General features: G+C 42.1%; 1 protein-coding gene and 1 non-coding gene across 3 annotated transcripts; one reads left to right on the plus strand and one right to left on the minus strand.

Annotated features, from left to right (window-relative positions):
- Positions 1 to 994: 994 nt before the first annotated feature.
- SLC7A2 (solute carrier family 7 member 2) lies at positions 995 to 18,800 on the minus strand. Of its 2 annotated transcripts, none has more exons than XM_040965931.1 (11): positions 18,425 to 18,800; positions 17,833 to 17,988; positions 15,867 to 16,032; positions 14,308 to 14,441; positions 13,151 to 13,373; positions 10,631 to 10,767; positions 8,184 to 8,286; positions 6,803 to 7,008; positions 2,802 to 2,968; positions 1,941 to 2,049; positions 995 to 1,191 (listed from the first exon to the last, which is right to left on the minus strand). In XM_040965931.1, the coding sequence occupies exons 1-11, from the start codon at positions 18,798 to 18,800 to the stop codon at positions 995 to 997; spliced, it is 1,974 nt and encodes a 657-aa protein (XP_040821865.1). The 2 variants fall into 2 exon arrangements, with proteins under 2 accessions (XP_040821865.1, XP_040821864.1); XM_040965930.1 differs by lacking the exon at positions 10,631 to 10,767 and adding an exon at positions 11,016 to 11,155.
- On the plus strand, positions 4,009 to 4,115 carry LOC121146945. Its single transcript, XR_005882304.1, has one exon. It is a non-coding gene; the product is annotated as a U6 spliceosomal RNA (small nuclear RNA).
- Positions 18,801 to 19,532: the final 732 nt, after the last annotated feature.

Below are 19,532 nucleotides of genomic sequence, written 5' to 3' on the forward strand. Positions count from 1 at the left end.
TCATGGGGAAAAGTATAAATCATACCACCAACTGTGCCACCTGGTAGATTGCACTGGCTTATTCTGGGTGACTTCAAAACAGGATGATTGGTGTCCATTATCCAAGCATCTCTTAAATCTTCAGACATACACACATCATTGCCACTTACATGAGTTGTAGGCTGTGGGGATCCCTTCCCTTTCTAGCTTGAATACCCCAACTAGATCACAGCTCTTCTGTAAGCCAACAATGGGCTGTACAGTGGGTATATCCTTCCCAGCAGGCCATATATTTAAGGGCTATTGCTCTCAAAAAGGAGAGTTCAAAGGGATGCCAATGAGTGACACTGAGTGTTGTTCCTACGCTGTGTGGTCCAGAAGCCAACAGTCCCATTGGCTCAAGTTGGCACAGGCTGTCACACCTCCTAGGAAGCAACTCTGTACAAGCCGACTGCTGGCATTTACTGCTGACAGAAAAGGCTCATTTCCATCCACCCTCTGCCTCTGACAGTTGACCGACACCAGGCAGGGGACCTGCTTTTTCAGCAAGCTCTAAATTGACACTTATAAGGCCTAATAAGAAATAAGAAGCAGCATTCCTTCCCCAACCACGCAAGGGTACATACAAAATATTTTCTGTTCAGTGATTTACCTCTGTTTTAGGATGTGCATATCTATCATCAAACAAAGACAAGGCTGGGAGAATGCAATGCAAAAGCAATACAATAACAACTGATTTTTAAAGGTCATGTTCTGAAACACACACACACACACACACACTCACACACGATCTTTTACATATTCCCACTGTTTTGGAGCTAATCCATCACTGAGGAGAGGGCTCAGGAAGTTTCCCCAGCACATAATTCACCATCTGAAGAGATGCTACTCAGATGAGCAAGTATAAATCAGGGGGAACTATGTATGCAGCAAACCCCATGATGACCCATGATGTGGTTTACTCAACAGAGGGCATGTGTGGTAGGACTGTGGAGCAGCCCTGTTTCCAGGACCATTAGCACTCGCTCGTCTTTTCATGGAATATGAAAGGCAGACTGAGGTGTCTTGGGTGATGCTCATTTGCTTGAATAGCAGATTTTTCTTCAGTGGCTGCTTTCGCGTTATCTGAATAAGCACCTTCATCATCCTCTTCATCCCTTGGATTTCCCTCCAGGCTGTGGCGAATGCCATAAGCAAAATAAATCAGGAAACCTTTGGAGGGCAAAAATCAATGTTTTAGATGTGTCAGGAAAAGTCTGAATATAGAAAGTTCAATATAGAACTTAACAGAATTTCCCCCTCTTTCTGTGATACATTAGAGGAAAGGAATGCAAATACAAGATACAGCAGATATCTTGATAAATATCATTCTTGTAGAATATGCATGTCATTTTACACAAACTTTAAGAATTCATTTTTCTTGTATAATAGATCTCTCTTAAATGATGCTTACATGGGGAAAATTATAGACACAAAATTTAATGTCATACTATGAACAGCAAGTGGTAGAGAACAAGAGACACGGTAAAATAATTAGGAAAGCATGCTCTGTGTGAACAAAGGGTTAATGGGTGGAAGAAGCAGGTCTTGTGCCTCAAGTTTATTAGCAGTGATGCTCTATGTGGGCAGTGTGTTATATTTCAGAAAACTGGTGAAAAGGTTTGAGTAGTTTTGAAGTGGATTTTCCTGAGCTTCACTTTTCTTCCTAACAACCTGCAGAAAACTGAGCATACATGCTTCTACATGGATGCTGAGAGACTTTAATTTTAAAAGCTAACTAAAAACATTTGGAAAAGCAAGCAATGGGATGCTCTAAGAAATGGGAAAGGAGGAAATTTAAAAAAAAAAAAAGGCCTTTATTTCCAGGATGTGGAGAGTGTGCATTAGACACAGAGCAGTAGCATAAGAAAGAGACTGCGGGAGAGCCCGTTTCAGCAAGCTGCAAACGTGGGAAGACCTACCCAGAGCCATCCAAATGCTGAATCGGACCCAAGTGTCTGCACTGAGCTGCACCATCAAGTATATGTTCACCAGGATGCTGAATGCTGGCAAAAACGGCAAGCAGGGGACCTAAGAGACAAAACCCATTGGAACACATTCCTATTTTGAGAACAGATTCCTGAAATTACTTCAGCATGGTGGCAACTGATTTGACATCTACACTTCCTTGTGACACCAGTAAGGTTATATTCTCACAAAAAGGACAATCTGAATAAAAGCCAGTCTGCTGGAGAATACCAACAGGAGAATCAGACATTAGGATATTAACTGAAACTCAGAACATCAGGATGTTTATCAAAGCTGCTGGCAGCTGTACCACCCTCAGGATACAATTAGTTTTAGGGATTCATTTAAATGACACTGGTTTGGTCCAGGCACTAACAGACTGGACACTAAAGATAACCTGGAAGTTCACTGCCAGACTGCTCTCCTCTAGCTGGAACCTGCCCTGAGCTTAAATGGGACAGGGATGCTCCACTATGCAGAACAAGGGCTTAAGGTGGGAGCACATCCTCATGAAGGTTTACTGATTATTTTTAGCATATTTTAAAATTATGGACTAATGAGAAATTTGTTCAGTATCATGTGAACACACAATATTGTGATGTAGCACACTCAAGTTTTTGAAAAAGGCACAAAGACATCTCATGCAGTGATGAGGCTGAAACTTCAAGAAACCTCTCGGGAGCTCGGACACACCTGCTCACTGGCTGAACTTTGTCAGAAACTCTCATTTTAAAGAAACCACAGACAAAATTGACACAGAGAGACAGGGTGCACAGCACACTGCCCTGCGGGCACTCAAGCCTCCTCACACATACCATAAAGGCGACTTTCTGCTGGCTCTGGGGCTGCTTCCAAATGGTGAGAACGATGGCCACACAGAGAACAAGAAACAGCACGAGAAGAGCAAGGCTCCAGGCTTCCAGCTCCACGATGGCACGGACCCCATAAGTGGTCAGAATGCTCAGGCCCAAGATAAGAAAAGCTGCAAAAGGGATGAGGTAGGTCAGAAACACATGTCACACTTTCTGTGGGACCAAGTAGCTGCTTCAGGGATTGGCATCTGACACAAGAGTTAAGGTACCGTGTGGGATTCTTGCATTCCACCTCAGAGTGCCTGAATTTGAGTCCTGGTTCTGATCCTGTAAAAGTGCACCCTTGGAGGCAGCAGGGAATGGGACCAGTGCTTGGGTCTCTGCCACCCATGTGGATGATCTGGACAGAGATCTTAACTCTGGTCTTCTGCTTCACCTAACCCTGGCTTTTGCAAGCATCTGAGGAATGAACCAGAGGATGGAAGATCTTTCTCTCCCTTTCTCTGTCCACATGTCAATCTGTCATTGCTTTTGAAAACATTTGAAAGATTTTTTAAAAATTTATTTATTTGGCTCAGAGGTGTGGGTGTCTGAATCTCCTGGCTACCTGGCTGTGGCTGGGAGAAGCCGTATCAAGCCAGGCTTCCTGCTGGGGAGCCTAGCTCCCCATCCACCACTGCTAAGTGGTGGGTGAATCCTGAGCTTGTCCAAGCCCAAAGTCTGAGAATTCTTCTATCCACAGTGATCATGCTGCAGGTGGATCTTGGACGGCTCTGGGCATGCTCAGGATCATGGCTCTGCCCACTGCTCTGCTGCCATGTTGGTGAGCAGAGCCCAGCTAAGTCTGCTCAGAGGTGTGGGTGTCTGAATCTCCCAGCCACAGGCTGATCCAGGCTTCCTGCTGGGGATCCTAGCTACCCAGGTGGCAAGCTCTGGGGTCTTGGGGGTATGGAATGACTGCCAAAGGACACCCATGGATAAGGCCACAGTACGTGCAGGTGAGGAATGAATCCTAAGGGGTTCGTAATAACAGGACCACTATACTTTCAGGTAAGTGATGGGACTAAGACCTGGTGGTTTGGAGGGGCAAGACCGAAGATCTGTATTAATCAGACTCATGCACCAAGCCCACATGGGAATCCTGAGTTGGTGTTGTTAGCATGGAACATTGCTGACCACCACACGCCAGTCCACACAAAAGCTAGGCCTGGTGCTTGATTCAGCAGCACATATACTAAAACTGGAACGATACAGAGAAAATTAGCATGGCTCCTGCGCAAGGATGACACGCAGATCCGTGAAGTGTTCCATATTTAAAAAAAAAAAAAAGGTAGGCCCGGTGGCCTTTCTAGTAGGACTGGATTCCAGTACCTTACTGAATGTCAAACAGGGGATGGGTCATATTATGCAGGTCACCAACCAGCACGCAAGAAAACCAGGTTCTGGGGCAGATTCTGTGTGGGATAAGTGGGCCCAACTCTGGAAACGCAAGTCTTGCTGGTTAGCTTAAAAGTTGGGGTGGTGATGGGCTGAGCTAGGCGTGACCATGGAACTTGCCAACACTCACAGGTCCTGGGGCCGAAAATAGGCTGGGCAGGTCCAGGTTGTAGCACCTACATGTGCATCCTAAAACAGGGTGTGGGGTGTGGGCCAGGCTGCAACATTCATCAGCCCATACTAGGCCAAGATGGAGAAGCAGGCCATGCTGGGCAAGGGCCTAGCACCATCTGGCATGCATGAGATCTGGGTCTGGGGATGGGCTTAGTGAGGGAACTTGGGAAACTCCACTAGTGGTTCATAACTCCCACTGGTGACCATGTGGTCCAGGCCTGGGGTTGGGCAAGCTAGGCAAGCTAGCTCCAACTGTTGGCCAATATGTGGGTTGGTTTTGGAAGGGGGCTGACTGGGCAGGGCTGAGCAAAACTTAGCTCACTGGCAAGTGCAAAAACCAGGCTGGAGTGCAGGTCATGCTGGCTTTGGCTGTTATATGAGCCAGGGATGGGAGCAGCCTGAGCAAGACCAGGCTGTGAGAGTTGGGATTGGAGGCAGGCCAGGTCAGTCCAGGCCACAGCATCCAAAGGCTAAGACCAAGACAGGTGAAGGGCTATGCCATGCTGGGTCAGAGCCATCACTGGCAAGCTTGAGATCTGTGGCTAAGAAAAGGCCTGGTTGGGGAGCAAGGGGATGGATGCCTTCTCAGTGGCTTAGATGGAGCAGTGGACAGCATATCCAGGTGCACATGGAGGATATGGCAGTACATTGGAGTCTACAGAGCATACCTTGTACTATCACAGAGGATGGAGGACAGAACAAATCAACTACCAAAGTGTTGTCAGTGAATAACTGGGCAAACAGAGACTCTAAGGTGAACTATGTCAACCAGTGGATTCTGGAGATTTCATTGTGCTTGGAGTGGCAAGATCAGCAGTAATTCAGAACTGTTTTATTATCAAAAACTCATGAGTAGGACCCTCAGAGCATGCCCCACATTGGGAACTCTGGGGTGGTGTCGGGTACTGCTCTGCATCCCAGGATGCAGAGGTGTTTGGGAGGCTGGGCATAGCTTCTCTCCTTGTCTCCCCACTTCCCCCACATACAAGAAGGAAAAAAAAGAGAATGTGGAAATGGTAATCTCACTCACCTTCCTGTAGCCCTTGACCCTTATCACCCTAATCAACTATGTAAAAATCATAAAAATAATTAATGTTTATAAAAGAAAAAAATTTATTTATTTGAATGGCAGAGTAAGTGAGAGAAAGTTTTCCATCTGCTGGATCACTGCCCAATTGCTTAACAGCTGGAGGTGGGCCAGGATGAAGCCAGGACTGAGCCTCTTCCGTGTTTCGCACTAGGCCCAAGCACCTGGACTGTCCTCAGCTGCCTACCTGGGCACATTGGCAGGTAGCTAAGATCAGAAGTGGAACAGCAGGGTTTCCAATTGGTCCCCACACAGGATGCAAGTACAACGGGCTGTAACTTTATCTGCTACACCACAGTTCTGGCCCCTAAATATTTTTTGAAAGGTCTACTGAGGTATAACATCAAGTTATTTATGTCACACTTTGCCAAACACAGAACTTTTGTGCTTTCTCCTGTTCATTGTGGGGAAGACAAATGACGTCACTGATTTGTGAAACACTGCTCATTCATCACTATCTCCTAGAAGCTAACTTCTCTTGGCGCTGCCATCTTGCTTTGTCTGCCATAAACCACCTGTGTTTGCACTAGCTGCTCTTAGATGGAATTACACCAATGGATGGAATGTTCTCAGAGGTGGGTATTTCCCCTCTTGCAAGAGACAAAGGGCAAGTCAATCGATTTCATGCTGTCAACATGAATTGTTCATGTAAAAAAGGTCGTGCATCTTTTCTATTGTAGAGAATGACAGCCTGCATGAGCACCTGTTCTATTTGCTCTAACAGAAAATGTACTTCCCAGGCCCAACTGTCCTGCAACACAGACTCCCCGGAGAGTGAGTCTTCTCTTCTGGTTTCTTCAGCAGAGTACCTGGCACACAGAGGATGCTCTGCACCGAGGGCAGTAGGCATTCAGCCTGGTGATTGAGATGCAGGTTAGGATGCCTGCCTCCCATAGCAGAGTGCTGGGGTTTGGTCCTTATACACCCAGGGGGCTGAAGGAGTTGTGTGCCTGTCACCCACATGGGACAGCCACACTGAGATCTTTGCTCCTGACTTCAGTCTGTTTCCACCTGGGCTACTATGCGCATTTGGAGGGTAAATCAGTGGAGGGGAGATTTCTCTCAGCCTCTTAACAGAATGTGCCAGTTTGCACTTCTGCTACATGCATATTAGGGAATTTCCTTTCTTCTTCAGTTATGAAGATGTGCTGACTTTCTCTCACTAAGTTGAAGGTGAACTAAAAATCTAGTGACTCTTCAGGGTTCAGGCTGGCTGTTACTATATCCCACAGAAAAGTGTCCTCTTTCATGTCACAATGGCTCTCACACGTGCTGGGTCTTTACCAAATGCACAGGGAACACTTACCCAGGAATCCGACCAGAAAGCTTACAAGAGATGCAGACTGTCGCGTGGGCAGAGCAGAAGGACTGTAGATGGTCCGCAGGCTAAAGCCATGTCTTTGCAGCATGGTGACCTGGGACTCACTTTTTGAGGCTGCAGTGGCACAGGATCCCAGACCGTCTTTCTCAGGAGAGTATTTGGGCTGTTCGTAACATAAGCCAGGCTGGTACCTATTGCCAAAGCAGGATGTGCTGTTAACTCCTCAAAAAACAGCAGACACTCTCAGGGCCCAATCCTTGATTTGGCTGAACCAGCAGAGCTTTTCAATTAGGAACCTGCAGCAACTTCAAATTTCCTCTGCTAGTCACTTCATTATAGACTAGATGCAACAGGATGTTTAAATTTTGAATAGCATGCGTATTCAAGAGAAACACAGCTTACAAAAACAGCAAGGGAACTGGTTAAACATCAGCTACAGAGTAAGGCATTCCTTCAGCTGGGCTGACACAGGCCTCCTCACAGCCTAACTCTTTGACATCAGCTCCTGCCACTTTTCTAGATGACTTCTTGAATTCATCCCACTTAAGCTCCTGCAGCCATTCCACCACTCTCCACTCAATGCATCACTGTTATTTCATCCTCTTCCTCTGCTAGGTCTGCTCCCAGTCTCCTCAACATGGCCTCTTGTCCTGCCGAACAGCCTTCACTTACTTTGGAAAACAACATTTCCTTTCCATCAAAGTGAGAAAATTCACAAACATACACAGAAGAAAATGACAATCATCCATAATAACATTGCCAGGTAACAACATTCTGATACCATTCACCTGGACGCAGATGTGTGTGTGTGATTTCTCATGCAAAATCATGAGTTATTAAGGAAGTTCAGATGCCATTTATAGCTTCATATTGTAAAATTGACATGTTTCTCCAAAGGGTTAAATGCCATTTTATGTGTTATATGCAAATCCACTGAATGATGTTCCCTCATTTATTTAATCATTCTACTGACACTCAGGTTAGTTCCTTTAGCTTTTCCATGAACATCATTTATTGGGGGTGTGTGTGTGTGTGTGTGCGTGTGTGTGTGCATGCTCTTCTTTGGCGAAATCTTTGTAAAAAATCTTGCCAATTACATCATGGAGACAAAAAGTACAGGTACAGTATACTATAATATATATATACTATATATGAATATACTATTATATATATATATTAGTATCTCTATATGAGTACATAATAAGAAACTACTTTTCACAGAGTGGGTTGATCTAAGGATCAAGGGTATTTTTTTCTAATGAACAATTCTGTCTCTTTTATACTGATGTTTTGTGGTCACAGTGTCTGTGAAAGCAGAGACACTTGAGTCCACTTCAAGTACTCCCCACTTTCCACAGCCACTTACCTGAGGATAAGCACGCAGGCTGCGACCAGAGAGTAGGCCATCAGTGTGCCAATGGACATCATGTCCACAAGTGCCTTTAGGTCAAACAGAAAGGCCATCATAGCTGCAGGGAGAAGAAAAGGAAGGTGACGTCACCGCCTGCAGCGGAATCCCACACAGCCAGTGCCTTCACGGCACGGACAAGGGACAGGCCCTTTTCCCTTTAGTACCAGTAACAGCAGGTCAAACAAGTACAGGAAATACATATGTTAGAGTTCATAAGATGTCCTTCTGTTCATATAAACTGGTAGTGAGACTTCAAAACCCTTCCATTTTCTAGAATGTACAGAACACATGTTCTTTGTTTAAAAAACAGTGGTCCTGACAAGAGTGAGAATATTAATATAATATCAGCCTTTGATACCTATTGACACTGCTGGAAATATTGACTAGTTCCTTTTTTTAAGACTATAAAAATTTAAAGAGAGCACTTTCATTAGAGATGTTACATAATCATTTTAACATCCATCTATATTATAAAATGTTTTTCACAACTAACAGGCTAAATGCTACTCTCTCTGACTTAAACTCTAAATTTCAGGTAGGTTTACAAGAGATCTGTTTATGCTCCTGCATTACCAAATCCCAATGATGTTCAGAGAATAAAACATATTTTATATGACTGAATAGTGAGGTAATGCTTAGCAGTTGTTTTCTCTACTTAAACATTAAAACAATGGTAGAATTAACTCAATTTAGTATGCAGTTCTATCATAGGAAGAAAAAAAATCACATTCCATTTGTGATATTCCAATCCTTTCTGCAAACTTTCTATGTCTATGATCTCAATTACTCAAGTCCATGGGTAGGAGGCTTAGCCATATATTTCACTAATAATTGACTTCCCCCCCAAACCCAGCAAGTTTATATTAATTGACCTAAGATCTTCATCTTAAAAACAGGTTAACTTGGTAAAGCTACAATTTCCAGATACAGGCAGATTTCCACCTAAAACAAACTCATCATTCTCCTTCTACAAATATCCCATTGTTTCATAAAGTGCACTGTCTGGCTTACTTTGCAAATTCTTTATTGCTAGTATATAAAAATGTATACATTAGATTATTAAAATTTCAGTATGCTTTCTAAGATCACACATAGCCAAATAAGGTAGCCAAGAGCAAAGAAAACGATTAACTATGTGTACAAATTCTGATGTAAGTTAAAAACAAGCCAAGTAAGGTTTAAAGGTACAAAAAACAAAAGCATTTCAGAGCATTTTAAAAGGGTTCTATCATAGTTTTCTTCCTAAATGGGAAAGGATGATAACAGTTTAAAGATTATGAATACAAAGTAGAGGATTTGGGGTATGTTTTTCACTGGATTAAAAAAAATAAAATTTTCACCAAATTAAATAAAATATGTGACCTTTCGTCAAGAAATATTAATGGACTTTTTAATACCACAATGAACTGTTGGATTTTCTCCTCACTACATGGTAGGAGTAGGAATTTATGCCTAGTTAAAGTAAGTGACTTGTCCTACACATGCCAGATATACTATACATTATTTACAAAGTGAAACTGTTGAGGCAAATACCTTCTGATCTGGAAGAAACTAGTTAACACGTCATGAAAACATCAGCATCCTCTAATATCCCAACAATTACCTCAATCAAATTATTATTTTGAGGTGATTTCTATTGCCAAGATTACTTATTGTTTTATCTGTAACACTTGCTAATGTTTCTCTTGCTTTTTGTCACAGTACTTTTTAGGGTAATTCAACCTATGGAATCTCTGGAACAATTTGCATGAAATAATTTAGACAAAGGTATTTTATACTAAGATATACCAAAATACAGGCAACTAATCCCAGAACTGTTGAAAGGAACAAGAGATTTCTAACAGGGTTGAGAGGATATATATGTTGGCATCTCTTTGCTAACCCTGAGGGTAATGATTTCAAGGGTCAAGATAATTTATCTTTGATGCTTATTCTACTTAATTAAGAACAACAAAACTGAGTTTTTTAAAAGCCCTGTGATACTTTAGCAATATTCAATTTATAACACAAATATAAAGAAAATATATGACTACTTTTAAAATGAGTATTTCAGAAATTATTAATTAAATTTATGTCAAAGTGGAATTTTTGTTCATCAATTCATTCATCAGAAATGTAGGTGTGCAAAGCCATTGTAATAATTTGCACATTTATTATAATCCCAAAAGGTTAAAAATAACAAAGTAGTAAGAACAAAAAATCCCAGTCAATTAAGCATGAATTTCATCCATCGCCACCACCACCACAATTTTCAGTTGTTAATCCCAAGACTCATACACAAATTTATCAGTGATTTTGTTCTGAACTTACATGCTCGGCATGCAGACCCTCTTAGTAAGTCCATGCATGTGTGGAATACGTTCCACTCCAGTGCCGAAGAGGCCTGTGAATGTACAGCTTACCCGAAATGACCCCTGCAGTCAACGTGGCAGCAACTGGTGACTGCCGCTTACTCACTCTGGCAAGAAATCTAAACAGTAAACCATCCCGGGCCATGGCAAACAGAATTCGAGGTAAAGGAAACATAGAGCCCAGAAGACTAGAATAGAAAAATTCATAATCCATGTGAGTGACGCTACATAATATCCTGGAGAAGCATACACAGGTAAAGCCTGAACACGCTACAGTGCAGAACCAAAGAATTCAAAATCGAAAAACATTCACAAAATAGTTATTGAGCATCACATAAAACAAAATAGAGAAATACCTAAATTTCGGTTTATCCCCCCAAATCCTTGCTGAGAAAAAAGATTTCCTTTTCCTCAATAAAAGTCAACTCTCTCTCACCTGCCACTGCACCCGATGATAAAGTAGCAATGATTGGTGTCTTCGTTTTGGAATTGATTTGAGCTAGACATTTGAAAAGCAACCCATCCTCCGCCATAGCATAGATTACACGAGGCATTGGGAAGATGGATCCAAGAAGACTGAATGAAAAGCAAAGACATGCAGTAGAGCAGACACATTCATGCAAGATTACATCCAGAATTAAAATAAAATAACTGAATTAAACTCAGCATAGTAGTTGGGCTGACAAAGTCCTATTGTTTCCAAATGCAGTATGATTGGGCAGTTACAAATATTTGTCAATATTGACCACTGTGCAATTCATTATTCTGTTGCAGATGTCTACAAAGAAAAATTATCAGACTAAACACAATATTGCAACAATTTATGTGTACCCATGATTATTACTGAATTAAAATCAAATAAGATTATGCAAAATACTGACAAAATTTTAGTGGCAAACACTCAGAAAATAAAATTTCTAGATCAATGGTCAATTAAAGAGATTAAATAATTTAATTTTATAGTAGCAGTTGCCTCATTTATTCAATAATTATGAATTTGGTATTCATCAATTTTTCCCATAACCCAATCTTTAACAAACAAGTGATCATTCCCAGCATGATAAAGGCATTCAAAGTAGAGAAAGGTTAAAAAATATCAATTATAAATTTAGTACATAGAAGTAATCAAAATGAAAAAGTTAGTAACAGTGAAGTTTACCAAGACATTTTTTGCTTCACATATTCTGAATTACTTGTGTTTACTGACTGTACCATCCCATACATGAATTAGTTATAAAAAGGAATCACCAAAAAACTTCCAAAAAGCCATGTAAAATATTTTACTTAAAAAAAAATCCACTTTCTTTCTCTTTTCCCAGAGCTAGGTGGAACCTGGTCACACATGAATCTCTGTCCTGCTCTGGACCATGGTGGCATGGTGCCTTCCCAGTCCAGATGCTGGGACCACAAAATGCCATTTAAATTCCAGCACTAGTTGATGATTGAGAAACAGGGAATTTCTAATTGCCACTTAATACTATTTTTAGTAGAAAAATTAAAGGGACAAGAAGGCAAAACTAAAAGTACAAATTATATTTTAAAATCTATTTTTCCAATTTCAGATATTTAGACAATTGTTTCCACTTTAAAAATTAGAGATCGGGTCCAGTGTGGTAGCCTAGCAGCTAACGTCCTCGCCTCGAATGCACCGGGATTCCATATGGGTGCAGGTTCTGATCCTGGTGGCCCCGCTGCCTCTCATCGAGCTCCCTGCTTGTGGCCTGGGAAAGCAGTCAAGGACAACCCAAAGCCTTGGGACCCTGCACCCGCATGGGAGACTAGAAAAGGTTCTGGGGTCCTGGCTTCGGATTTTTTTTTAAATTAGAGACCGTGTAAAAAGATTAATTTTCTCTTTGAGAACAGTCTACATTTTGTACAAAGGTAGAATAAATATCTTTATTATGCTCATATGTGAATTTGAAACATAAGTAGCAAGCCTAAAAGCATTAAAATGAGCAGCTACTGAATATCTGAACCCTTGAAATTCAACCCTCCCTTTCTTTTAACACACATCTTAAGAATTTCTATCGCTAACTTGAGCATTATAATTTATTTCCTGCCCAAGTTTGCTTAGCGCTGAGACAAATGTCCAAGTTTCACAATGAAAAGCACATAATACTGCTAAGGACAGTGCACCCAGCTTCTGCTGACATGAACTCATTATTCCTACACATAGCAAGAAATGTCAAATCTGCATCCATTTTCCCATGCTGTCTGTAGTGATAACATTAGAACCAAGGTCAATATAGAAACATATTAGGACACACATGTTAGCGTTTGTAATACCTCCAATATATGTGTAGGTGTGATATACCTCTATGTGGTGTGTATGCGTGTACAAATGTGTGCTGAAGCTTAGACCAACACTGTCCTGAAAAATGGACTCTGAATCTCAGGGATGGGAGGAGGGCAGGTCTCAACGACTTAGGATCTTAAATGCAGTACTGGGAAAACTATTCAGGCAACACATAGTTGCACAGTAGGTTTCTCATGTTAGGGTGTTTTTAAAACACACAAAGCAAATGATAACATTTGGCAAGAACTCAGCACCCTGCCGTCGAAGCCATGTACCTTGTCGACAGTGCACAGAGGGAACCTGCAGCAACGACGTACTTGGCAGGACCCCATCCAACATACTCAAATGCCACAGGGAGGGGGCTTTTTTCATCCAGAAGGTAGTAGGGCATCATTAGTGTCAAAGCTGCAGAGACGCCAAAATAGGCCATAAAACACACCAGCAGCGAGGTCACAATTCCGATGGGGATCGCTCTCTGGGGATTCCGGACTTCCTCACCTAAGGAAATACAAAATAAGGTGTGCCTGTTTAATAAGATATCAACAGGTAAAAAACACAAAATTTCTATCACATGATCCCTCCCTCCCGTTGTAGCTCCATTCTGCTTCTGTCCCTCTGCTTTCTGATCTCGAGCAGTTATTTTAGGACATGCTTCCTCTCTTCTTGAAGGTACTCTGCCGTTACATAAAACTTCAATCCACAGAGGGAAAAGAAGTCATGTCAGGTGGTTTCCGGTTTCCAGAAGAGGAAAGCTCATCAAATAAAAATAACAGAATTATCACTCTCAAGTGTTTTGGGATAACAAACATTAATCCACTGGGAAAACAATTCATCCAGAGAGATTAAAATCAATGTGTTTTTACAGATCTTTTAATCTGAAGGCTGCAGATAAATTCCACCTATTTATATAGTGTATAGTTATATGAAACTGTAGCTTCAATGGAAAAAAGATGTTTTATTTTTCTGATAAACTTTGCCATTTGAAGTACCCAAAGCCTGGTCTACCAGAAGGCCTTGTGCTTCTAAAAACGCTCAGAGATGCTGGCATGCGAGCTTCCTGTAAAGGGCAAAGGACTATCGCAATGTCATTTTTCCCTGATTAAAGGAGAGACAAGTGAGGAACATGACCGTCATTTATTACTTATTGTGACAGTACTTCCAGACTGCATTCAGCAGCTTGGCAGTGGTGTTTTTATGCAGTATTTGAGGTCATCTTCATTATTCCTGAAGGTAAGTACTGCTCTCAATTGTACTGATACAGAAAGCAAGGATGAGCGAGCTTTGTCAACTTTCCTTTTATCGGATGTAGCAGGTATCATAGTTGACTATGGAGCAAGTATCCTTACCCAAATCCCTCTCTGCTGGACTCCCGCTGCCACACACGGCTAGGAGTACCTTCTCCCACCACCCTGGGTCAAGACACTGCTCTTACCAGTCGTCGCGATGCAGTCAAATCCCACGAAAGCATAAAAGCAAGTGGCAGCACCAGCCAAGGTGCCTGCAAAGCCGTACGGCATAAAGCCACCAGCCCCGTAGAGACTTGTGCCGTTTTCAGAAGGTGGCTCCCTAAGGAACAGAACAAATGCATTGGAAAATCATTTTCATAGGACGCTGCTCCTTGGAATGACTTATCTAGAACTCCTTCCTTGGAAGGATACTTGGAATGAGTATTCGGAAAACTAAAGCTAAAACCTCCTGCTATTCTTCTCTAGAGAAAATGGTAGCATCCCCAGATGACATCACTACAGATCCACAGAAGGCCACCTGACCCAGGCCAGTGAGAAACTCAGGCAGACAGGATTTCCAGAACAGAGACTACTCCTGGGCTGCATTTTGAGATAATGCAGGAACCCTGCTTTCCCTGGGGATGCTTTTTCTCGTAAGAACACAAGGATTTCAAAGCAGAAAGTAAGGCAGACTACACATCCTTCACACTCAGCAGGGAGACACCTGAGAAAGTGAAGCCAAACTCGCAAGGCTTCCTTAACAGAACAGAATTGGAATACTTTATAATAAAAATAGTATAAAGTCAGGGGATATCAACTTTTCCTTCTCCTAAGAATAAAAACAACATAAAGAGAAACAGCTCACTCGATGCACCTCACTCTATGAAGCAGATACTTCCCATAATCTTAGTTTTGCTTATGCAGCTTAATAACATTGAAAAAAAAAAGGCCTGGAAATTACCACAAGGCTCAAAGAACACACCGAGCTGAATGGTAGTTCCACAGGATGAACTCAAGGACGTGTGATTTAATCACCACTTAGAGGAGGAGAGTCACTGGGGAAAACATATGAAGTTGTTCCCAAGCAATGACTAGAATCTACTCCTGGTTCTTCTCCCAAAAGCAGGAGCAGAACCTGAGGTCAGGAACCCGCATCTGTGGCCTCGAACGGCTGGTCGACCATGAGCATCCTTGTGCCTTTATGTCTGGAGGAGGTAGGAAGGAAGCCTGCAATAGGGCAGTCTCCTCAGGCAAGGCTCAGGAGCAGGAAGTTTAACCACCATTGTTCAGAGGAAAGCAGCCACCTATGCCATCTGGGGGAAAAAAGCATTAACAAGAAAGAGAGGAAAAACTGAATCTTCAAAAAAAATTTTATTTTTGAATTATTTGAAAAAGAGAGACAGAAATAAACAGATCTCCCATCTGTTGGTTCATTCTCCCAACACCCAAAACAGCTATGGCTAAGCCAGGCTGAAGTTGAGAGCCTGGAATTCAAACTGGGTTTCCACTGAGTGGCAGGGGTCAAGTACTTGAGGCCATACCTGCTGCTTTCCAGCATGCACATTAGCAAGAGGCTGGATTTGAAACAGAGAAGCCAGGACTTGAACCTGAAACTCCAATATGGAATTCCAACATCCTAGCACGTGACTTAACTAATGTGCCAAACACCTACTCCATTTACAAAAATGCTACTTATTTTCATTTCATTTAAAAGGCAAAGAGAGAGAGGAGGGGGAGAAAGGGAACACCGAGACAAATATTCTACCTGGCAGTTGCTGATACATTTTTGAGAAAGTCTTCGCTAATCTTCCAGTTTGCCACACTTCCTTTCACAAAGCCAGCCACCATGACAAACAGAAGGACCAGGATGTTAACAGCAGTGAAAAATTTGTTCACCCAAGCAGATTCCTTTACTCCAAAAGATAAAAGTCCTAGAAAAAAAGAGCATTTCAGTTTTTATCTAAAATTCAGTAAAGGCATTTGCGGTAAATACAAGATTTGAAGTATTATTTCACAATCATTCACGTGTAAGATGACTTCAGAAATCTGTGGAAAATGAATGCATTATAAAGAAAACGATGCATGGATTGTAAAACATTTTGCATCACAATAAAAGCAAAAGTTCACTTTCCACAAACTTTTTGAATTCCCTTGCATCTAACTCCTATTTATCCATTTTTGCATGCACCAGGAACCTATATTTATGGTCATTGGCTCATGTCCTGACTGCTCTACTTCCATCCAGCTCCCTGCTTGTGGGCTGGGAAAGCAGTGGGACCCTGCACCCACGTGGGAGACCCAGAAGAAGCTCCTGGCCTCGGATGGGTTCAGCTCTGGCCATTGCAACCACTTGGGGAGTGAACAAGCAGACCGGAAGAACTTTCTTTCTGTCTTGCCTCTCTCTGTAAATCTGACTTTCCAATAAAAGTAAAATAATTCTTTAAAGAAAATAGCAAAAATATTTTAAACTTAGAAATTTTGTTGACAATCCTATCCCTATCTTTATAAACTACACTTAACGACTAACTTTCTAAAGGGTAAGGATATTTTTTTAAATGATGTAATTCTGCAGGTAAACATTTCATAATAGAAAGCTCTGTCACATTCTTGCAACCCAAGGGGAAAACAGAGATAAGGTTGCATGGGAAAGGGAAGGTTAAATAGGGTAAATCAAGTAGAAAGTGGGAACAAACCAAAATGCTCATGGAAATTTTGAATTAAGGGGCAAGTTTATTTCAGTGCAAAAAAAAATTTGAAACTCATGTTTTCATAACATACATGAATTGTTTGAAGATCTCTTGCACATATGGATTCCAAAAGAAATTTTTTTGCACCAAAACAAACTTACCCTTCCATTTCATTTTCAATCACCTTTTTGAAGTGACCATCCCAGATCTTCTTGTCGGTCAGTCCCTGATGGGCTTAAGGAGGACTGCACATTGCACGTAAGAGCAGTAATCCAGACAGAATGGGCTCAAATCATTAAAGCAAATAGAAGCAAGAGCAGGAACTAACTTAGATCTGCAAAATAAAACTAGTTGCCATCTTAGGGTTCATCTTTTGCTAAGCTCTGAGAAGCCCGTTTGTAGCTCCCTATTAATCCTTTACTATGGATCTGGATAAGCGAACTGATGGAAAGAACAAGGAAATTGTTTAGTGTTCCCAAAGACAGTGAAGTGTCAGAATAAGAACTTGGCTTCTCACTTATTCCTCTGCCTTCCTAAATCACTAAACATTGCTTACAAAAACTTCTAGTATTAAGTAGTTATCTCCACCAAAACACAATCAGTGACTTGAATGCTTCCTTTTCAGCCAGATGTCTCCATTACTCAGATGAAAACACAGCAAACGATCAGAATTCCTTCCAAAAATAGTATCCTCAATGTAACTGAAAAGATGAAACGAGGTCAATAAATTCCTTACTGGAATTCCACTTACCATTCCTGCAAACCTGTAACCACAGTTTTAAAATGGATATTTTCATTCCTTTAGCTAGTGCATGGCAGGTGCCACAATCATGCCACACAATTTAGGCTTATTTTTGAAAGATGGCTGTCACATATGAATGAAGTATGATTTGAAGGGTTGGGGGAGGAAACCCTCACAGCCAACAGAAGTGTGAAAATACACTGATCCAAGTCTTCAGAACTCAATTATCTAATTTAGTAGGTACCTATTTTCTCATGACAGTTAGCTTGGCTCATGGGGAGAAGCATAATCGGCTTTCTTACCTGCTAGCAGTAATATAAGACACACAGCAAAAAAGTCAGGATACTCTGCAAGGCCAGTATAATTCATTTTGAAGTATGTCCTGAAGAACTGTCCAATCTGCTTGCTAAGAAGCTCATCGAAGGTGCCACTCCATGCTCTTGCAACACTCGAGGTACCTTCCCAAGACAAAGAACATTCAGAAAACACAAAGCCATTGGCAGAAGCTTAACAGAACAAACACCACTTGCCACACCGCTGAGTAAAGGAGTTAGTTTGCTGAGGTGAAAATGGTAATTACATATAAAATTTCTTGGGTAGTTTCACAATTATACAATAGTGCTCAAGAGCTCAAGTCCATAACTGCAGAATCTTTATTGTTTGCAGTAAAGAACTAAAAAACTATTAGCTACAAAAAAACTCCAGGACTTCCAAGCCTACTGAGACACTAAAAGATGAAACCAAACAACAGAATCACGTTGCAGTTTCTGAGACGAAAAGAATGAGAGGCAGCCAAGCTCATCCAGTAGCTGAAAGAATGGAGATACACAAGGCAATACCACAGCCTCAACCCCGGGCCCCACTGCAGGGAGGCAGATCCTCTCTGAGACATACCGATCACATAGGATAAAATGAGATTCCAGCCAGTGATGAAGGCCCACAGCTCTCCAACAGTGACATACGTGTACAAATACGCAGACCCCGTCTTGGGAACTCGGGCCCCAAATTCAGCATAGCAAAGGCCAGCCATCACAGACGCCAGGGCAGCAATGAGAAAGGAGACCACAATGCTGGGGCCCGAATCAGCTTTGGCGACTTCTCCCGCAAGCACGTAAACCCCGGCGCCAAGGGTGCTTCCGACGCCCAGGGCGATGAGGTCCATGGTGGACAGGCAGCGGCACAGCTTGGAATCTTCTAGACTGTCCAGAGTGACGATTTTCCTCCGGATCAGACATCGGGCGAACGTCAGCGCTGCTTTGCAGGGAATCATTCTGAAGGGCCGACCTGGGTGAGAGAAGGGAGCCAGTGAGAGAGAGGTGGATTCGGAACCCTCTGGTCTCCAGGCCTAGACAAAACCTCTGCCCTGGTGAACAGCGGGGTGGTACAGAGCAATCAGAGAAGCTCCAAAAGCTCCCCCTACAAACGACCAGTAGCTGGTGCATACAGGCAAGGGCCTGCTCGGGAAGCAAAAGTTAATAGCAGTCCTGGGCTCTTCCTCATATTTATTCACTGAATACAATTGTGAAAGTCTAACACATTTCACTGAAAACACATTTCTGTGATGGGAGTAACTGAGTCTCACATTGAGATTCTTTCACTGATGAACTCGATTCATGTATAAATGTAAACGCAAGCTCCCAATGCTGCAAGCAACTAACTTAAACTTAAAGAAAGAAAAGAAAAAGAAAAGTAGAATTCCTGGATAACACACACAGCATTTTCGATGTCTTCCAGTCATCAGGCCCAAGCATGGCACTTCATGAGTGCTTATTCAAAGATCACAGAAGACAGCCCCAAGTTTGCTAACCCTGTATTTGGGTTACCAAAGTCAAAATCTAGCAATGCTTCACAAATCAAACGTATATCCCGTTCTACCAAGACCTAGCCTTGAAATAACTATTTCTCCTACCTAGAATATAAGGCAGTAACAGCCCACAAGTGAAATACAGAAGTGATTTAAAAGTGACCTGAGGAGTAAGCATTTGGCTCAGCAGTCCTAGTG

Source organism: Ochotona curzoniae, unplaced genomic scaffold (assembly GCF_017591425.1).
Source record: "Ochotona curzoniae isolate NIBS_2020 unplaced genomic scaffold, NIBS_Ocur_1.0 scaffold_4505, whole genome shotgun sequence".
Lineage (NCBI taxonomy): Eukaryota > Metazoa > Chordata > Mammalia > Lagomorpha > Ochotonidae > Ochotona > Ochotona curzoniae.